General features: G+C 50.5%; 1 protein-coding gene across 1 annotated transcript in view; it reads left to right on the top strand.

Annotated features, from left to right (window-relative positions):
• Positions 1 to 3,220: 3,220 nt before the first annotated feature.
• The window catches only part of LOC149299364 (coiled-coil domain-containing protein 102A-like), an 8,756-nt gene continuing 4,769 nt past the window's right edge, over positions 3,221 to 7,207 (top strand). Inside the window, 6 exon segments of the mRNA XM_089486534.1 lie at positions 3,221 to 3,776; positions 4,129 to 4,339; positions 4,441 to 4,549; positions 4,682 to 4,798; positions 5,162 to 5,371; positions 6,125 to 6,295. Of these exon segments, the coding sequence (XP_089342660.1) occupies positions 3,221 to 3,776; positions 4,129 to 4,339; positions 4,441 to 4,549; positions 4,682 to 4,798; positions 5,162 to 5,371; positions 6,125 to 6,295 (1,374 nt within the window).

Below are 7,207 nucleotides of genomic sequence, written 5' to 3'. Positions count from 1 at the left end.
ATGGTCGAATTCTCCTCAGAAAAGAGTTTATTTAGATCATGCGCATAATCGAGACAAGGCACACAACACAAAAGTCGCAGCGTTGTCCGATTACATGTTTGAATTACATGGTTTATATAACCTCTTATCTTCTAATAGCATGCCTCATTCTGATTGGTTACTTTTCAAGCAGGTTACGCCTCTTTAAACTGCATAATTAAGAATGGCCTAGACTTGACCCTTTGCACATATATATAGAACAACGTAGAGTAGACGTGTTGGCGGGAACTCGTGCATATATCACAGACTAGACATTCCCTGCTTTTTTATGTCTGTCAGCAATAACATTTACGATAACAGGAGCGAGAACCGATACAACGAATGGCATGCCATGCGAATGGCAGGTAATATTGCAGTACGAGTGCTCACCGGTTATACCCATGACTGCAATTAGTGGGGATACAGGCATCAGACAAGACAAAGTTAGTGGAAATGCCACTAGTGGAAAATAACACCCAAGTGTGAGCCATTAACTGGTAACGTGATTTCACTGCACATTCCGTATTGAGATCTGGGAGAGAGGAGACGAGGCAGTTGGGTGAAATAAAGCACCTTGTGCGGATCTAAAAGAGATAGATATAGAATATATATATATATATACACGATGTCAAAAAATAGAGTATTGCAGAGTATGCGGTGATACCTTTTTTATTGGACTAACATAATATTAAAAAGACAAGCTTTCGAGAGTTATCCTCCCTTCATCAGGTCCGAAGCAATACTAATCAACATGATAGAGGTTACAACTTAAAACAAGTGATGGTATAAGGGGGGGGTTGAGTGGGGGGTCGTAAATAATAGGTCTGGAGGTGAGAAATGCAGAGAGGTAGAGAGAACCCAGGGACAGAACAAATAAAATTAGGGAACCAATAACCACAGTAACACATCAAAGATAACAGCAATTAGACATTGGATGTTTAGATGAAGTTCATATGAAGTTCTGGTAGTGTGTAAGGAAACCAGAATCCACATTAAGTCCCTCTTTTATGGGGTTAAAATGTGTAATCATTTTCATCTCAAATGTTTTTTTGTCATGAGACAAGTGGAAAGCCGGCATCACCATAACCACGTGACCCAACATGGCTTTAGAGGGGGCTTCAATGGATCATAGACGAGACCAAAGACCGGTTAAGGGTCAGAAATTGGGCCACCAAGTTCTGTTTCATCTGGCCAGGAATGTACGAGAGCCTTTATTCTCATCACGCTCAGGATAATGCGCGATGGCGCTGGGAACGGTTAGTGACAGAGCGGCAGCTGTAGCGTGATCAGTGTGCGGACCCCTTGGAGCCAAGCTTATAGTGATGGGAATTATCCGACACGGTCACCTCCACAACAGATGGAGCCACAGCACCTCCTAATGTCCGTCAGGGAGGAAGACACGTAGCATATTCACCTGATCTATACTACAAGAGCAAACAGTCACGTACACAGATTATATACACCGACCATTACACGCGTGACGCTGCGCCCCGGACTACTGTCCCGTATAGAAACAGGTGGGAGAGACACACAGCTCTGGGAGACCGCAAGCGTGGAAGCGTTGTGACCGAAAGCTATAATAGGTGCAGCTGTGGCTACATGGGAAGGTTTCTATGTACACAGCTGGGGTAAGATGTCAGAGAAGCCCTCTCCTCTCCTGCCTCCCCAGTTTCAGACCTCAAATATTTATCAGACAAATAGACATGGGGGGGGGCTTTGCGTGCATATATCACAGCTGGGCAGGGGTGGCAGCCAGCAACAAGCGTCACATGCAAGCCAGACCCAGCCAGAGCAAAGAGTGTCCACATGCTGCGAGGAGACCCCCACTCAGTACCCTGCTGCAGTCCAGGGGCAGACACACACACACACACGGTATCCCGTTGCAATACAGGGGCAGAACCCCCAATAAAAGTAGTAAAGTACAGGGACAGACCCTCACTCAGTGTCCTGCTGCAGTACAGGGCAGACTAGAACTCAGCAGAGTGCAGCAGACCCGTCTGAGTGATATGCCTCACCATATGGCTCCCAAGGGGCCCCTGGGCAGAGCTTGCAGCAGGCAGGACTCTGCTAACCAGACTCTCCTCCTCCTCCTCCCCTCCCAAGGAAGTGCTGTCAGCTGGGAGGAGACTCACCCACAGAGGGGCAGATTCCAAGCAGCAGGGACAGCCTGGCAGCTCTTCTACCCCCACCTGTAATATGTAAGTACTAGGGGTAAGAGGGCACACACACACACACACCACTTCCTTAAACTTAGGTGAGTTCCAGCCAGTGTCTGCAGCCCAGTGGCTCCAGTTCAGTTATACAGACTCCCAGTAACAGCACAGGGGACATATATCCTGGGGTGCTGGGTGGGGGGTACGTAGTACCTCATGGGGGAAGGGGGAAGGTATACTGAGGTTTCACAGGCGAAGTATAGATACAAAAAAAGTGTGGAAAGGGGGTGGACCAGAAAGTTGTGGGAACCATGGAGATGGAAGACTGACAGCACTGGCAGCCAATGATACGGCTGCACAGTGTAAAATGGCCAATGGAAGTAACAGATGTTGACTGGCCTGGAATCCTCGTGTGACCCCTCCTCCCCCTACCGCTCTTTGTAGTGAATGGGAGAGAGTGATGATGGGACACGGGGATGGAATGTACTTAATACTGCGCACTGGGACAGTAACTAATACATACACAGCATGATTCCCAGTAACACCGCCAGCACACGGACTCGCAGCGCCCCAGTAACACCGCCAGCACACGGACTCGCAGCGCCCCAGTAACACCGCCAGCACACGGACTCGGAGCGTCCCACTAACACCACTGGTAAATAAACCAGTGTGTACCAGCAACACCAGTACAACAAAAAAAGAAAACCCAGATTTTTGGTCTGTTTTTGATCATGTTTCTTTCTGTTTTCAGGGTTATAAACCATCTTTAATTACACAAAATTGATGGATGGATTTCCAACTAATTAGCGAGAGTGAGTGGGCCTTCCAGAGGCAGTGCCACGCACAATAAAGGAGAAGCAGCCATTAGCGATATACAGAGCGGGGAGGTCGGCCCCAGGGCTGCAGGGCACAGAGCGGGGAGCTCACCCCGACCCTGGACTTGCCTAACAGGCATGGTAACTACATTTTGGGACAGCTGTTAATATTGCGGCATAAGAGCACTTTCACACTGTCACTTGTCACATACATCCAACTCTTAGTAGCTCACTATGAGTCAGAGCAGTGGTCCCAGCCCCAGGCTAGCAGACTCCCCTCTCTTGTTGCAAAGCACAGAACTTCTTTATGGTGCGAGTAATCCTCAACCAGAATGTATATACCACCCGGAATCCCTTACTCCTTCCCCAAAAAGTCTACCGCCCTCCCCGGTGCCCCAGACTAACATCTCAACGGGGGATTGGGAGAGTCGAGAGGAGCTTCGCCTCCGAGAGCTGGAAGAGGCTCGGGCGCGAGCCGCACAGATGGAGAAAACCATGCGCTGGTGGTCAGACTGTACAGCCAACTGGAGAGAGAAGTGGAGTAAAGTGAGAGCTGAACGCAATAAGGCCAGGGAAGAGGGAATACAACTCAGGAGTAGGCTTGAGATACTGAGCAAGGAGCTAGTGGCTCTCAAACGAGAGAGGCAAGAGGCAGCCAGCGAGACCGAACAACTCCGCAGAGAGCTCGAGAGACTTCGACAGAACAAAGGGGAGCCAGATGCCGATGATCTGAACACAGAAGAGCCGGTGCGGGATGTAGACACCTACAGTTGCATCAAGAACAAGGTCAGTAGCCGCAAGTGGTACAAAAGTGGGGGCAGCCGGGTTACTGACAGGTTTAATGACCGGTGAAGCTGTCGGGTAAGTTTAGCAATCTAAAAGCTGACAGATCTACAAGGTATGCAGAATACAAGAGCACAGCACCCTGGGGCAGGCATGTCCATGCTCGACGGGTGGGATTAGAAATGTTAGAATTCCACCAGTAAACCGAGAGAAGCCTTCTTAGCAAAATACCAACTTCTATAGTGTCATCTTATTCTGTGATGGCGAACAATGAATAATTAAGACATAACACGTCGGACACAAATAGAAGGGTCTTCCTCCTAAGGAGCTTACATTCTAGAATTATGACTTGGTGAAAGTTGACAGGTTATAACAGCCCTATTCTGTGCTTATGACTGACATCCAGGACACTGACCTGCAGACGGAAGGCTGGGAGCAGCAGAACGGGAGGCGCAGCCCAAGGGTCCGAAACTGGGACGAAGTAAGCGCGGGTGAGGAGGATGTTCCGAGGGTTACAGCTCTCCGGCTGAGGCTCGACGAGACCCACAAGGTGCTGCTTAAAGAGAGAGAGTAAGAACCTTAATACCATTAAAGTAGCCTCTAACACGTAAGAAAAAACGCCTGAACATCATCTGTTTAGGCTGCCAGATAAGCAGAATATCCTATTGCAGGGACAAAGTGCAGCTGAGTAAAACCATTGAGAAGATGGAAGCTGAACTTGGTCAGTGGAAGATGAAATGTGAGGAGATGAGCAAAGCCAGGCAGGAAGTGGTTAAGCAGGTGAGTGGAGATGCGGGTGGATTTGGAGCACACGGGATGTGCTGCATCCATTGTATGACTGGGGAGTCAGGAGTAACTGAGTAGGGCGCTTTACGTAGACAGTGCATGTTTGACGGACGCCCGCTTTTTCAGCTCACCCTTCTAAGGGAGCGACACCAAGACGAGCTGGGTCGCATTTCAGAAGACCTGCAAGATGAACTCGGAGTCCGATCGAGTATGGACAAGAAGCTGGCGGAGCTCCGAGCCGAGGTACCCGGAGCTGGACCGGAAGATGGCCAGCAGAGCCTTCTGTTCCCTACACGTCAGTCTGTCCGATTTGAGTTTGTCGTACGCCGTAGTGTTTGAAGAGCCGAGTAAACTGCTGGCAAAAATAATGAACAATAGCGATGTTATTGGAAAGTATTCCCATCGCCCTGACCCGATTAGCTGCAAGTACTAATGCTAAGGCTTTCACACCATCTATATATTATATCTATCCATCTAATATCTATACATTCTGCTAGTCTTGTCACGCGATATGTAAATGAAATCACTGTTACCACGTATTTCCCATGTATGGCAGCCGCTCACAACGGTTATCCAAATCAACCTTTCATAATACCGTACGACTAGATGGAGGCACTCCAGGCCGAGAATGCAGAGGAGTGGGGCCGTCGGGAAAGGCTGGAAACTGAAAAGCTTAACCTAGAACGAGAGAACAAAAAACTGAGGCTCCAGATTCAAGACCTGGAGGAAATTCTGACCCGAAAGAGGAGACAGACGGCCAGTGCCCTCGACACTGACCTGAGGACCATCCAGACTGAACTCTTTGAGAAGAATAAGGTGAGTGAAATATTAGCAAGTCCCATTAAGAAACGCTGTAAGGGTCTCTGCACCTTCACGTTTGGAACAGACAACGCTGACAGCTTAGAAGGGTAAAAAAAAGGGTATTCCATCACTTTACACGTTTTTACCGCTACTGAATTAGAATCTCGTGGGATGGCTTCAGGTCAGACGCCATGCTGTGCCACGCTGCCCAACATATCAGGAACGGCACAAAGCGCAGTCTGGCTGTAACCGCTGCCCAGCACGCTGTGTTCCTTTAGCATCATGGAGCACCTATGTGCTGCCCGCTGCCGCGCATACATAACACACAGAGGCATCAGGCTTTCCATCAATCATACATTCCCACAGTCTTGGCACGTAACGGGTTACAGACCTGCTGCTATGCTTGGTGCCAAACAGCTGCCAGTAATTCGTGTTCTCCATTCCCACTGTGTAACGCGCACCAAGGCACCCTGTCACGACCGCCGACGTTTCTGCTGGATCTTGGGTTACACGCCGTGCCGTATGTTTCCACCCCTGGGGTTACGTAAAGGGGAACCAATGGCTCAGCATACGTCCAATACACGGGCGGCTGATAAACGTCTAGCGACGACTCGCTGTGGGAAGAGAAGCTCTGCACGTAATGAAAAATGAACAGATTCACACTGAGGAGAAGATGCATTTTCAGAAGCGGTACCCGTATCAGTAAGACTGCCCGGGCATCTCTCTGGGAGGCCCCACGCTCTTTATATTATACATGTCTTACTTTAGGAGCTGTCAGACCTGCGCCACGGTCACGCAAAGCTCAAGAAACAGCATCACGATCGCAGCGCTGAGCTCACTCACGCCAACCGGAGGGTGGAGCAGCTGGAAGCCGAGGTCAAAAAACTCCGTCTGAGGGTGGAGGAGCTGAAGAAAGAGCTGGGCCAGGCCGAGGATGAGGTGAGAGGATAATACGCCAAATAAAACACGCATATTCCCACCCCGACACCACCAGGGCTGCACCACCACCGCTAGGCCTGTTAGCTCCCAGTACATTACCAGCAACACTAGGCCTGGTACCTCACAGTACACCGCCAGCAACACTAGGCCTGGTACCTCACAGTACACCGCCAGCAACACTAGGCCTGATTCCCTCCTCCTCCCAGTACATTGCCAGCAACACTAGGCCTGGTACCTCACAGTACACCGCCAGCAACACTAGGCCTGGTACCTCACAGTACACCGCCAGCAACACTAGGCCTGATTCCCTCCTCCCAGTACATTACCAGCAACACTAGGCCTGGTACCTCACAGTACACCACCAGCAACACTAGGCCTGAATTCCCTCCTCCCAGTACATTACCAGCAACACTAGGCCTGAACCCCCTCCTCCCAGTACACCTCCAGCAACACTAGGCCTGAACCCCCTCTTCCCAGTACACCTCCAGTGACACTAGGCCTGAACCCCCTCCTCCCAGTACACCTCCAGCGACACTAGGCAAAAACCCCCTCCTCCCAGTACACCACCAGCAGCACTAGGCCTGAACTCCCCTCCTCCCAGTACACCTCCAGCGACACTAGGCCTGAATTCCCTCCTCCCAGTACACAACCAGCAACACTAGGCCTGAATTCCCTCCTCCCAGTACATTACCAGCAACACTAGGCCTGAACCCCCTCCTCCCAGTACACCTCCAGCAACACTAGGCCTGAACCCCCTCTTCCCAGTACACCTCCAGTGACACTAGGCCTGAACCCCCTCCTCCCAGTACACCTCCAGCGACACTAGGCAAAAACCCCCTCCTCCCAGTACACCACCAGCAGCACTAGGCCTGAACTCCCCTCCTCCCAGTACACCTCCAGCGACACTAGGCC

Source organism: Sceloporus occidentalis, unplaced genomic scaffold, assembly GCF_023333645.1.
Source record: "Sceloporus occidentalis isolate IW3139 unplaced genomic scaffold, rSceOcc1.0.p SCAF_29, whole genome shotgun sequence".
Taxonomy (NCBI): Eukaryota; Metazoa; Chordata; class Lepidosauria; order Squamata; family Phrynosomatidae; genus Sceloporus; species Sceloporus occidentalis.
Note: the sequence above shows the minus strand (reverse complement) of the source record. Positions and strands in the feature narration are given on the sequence as shown.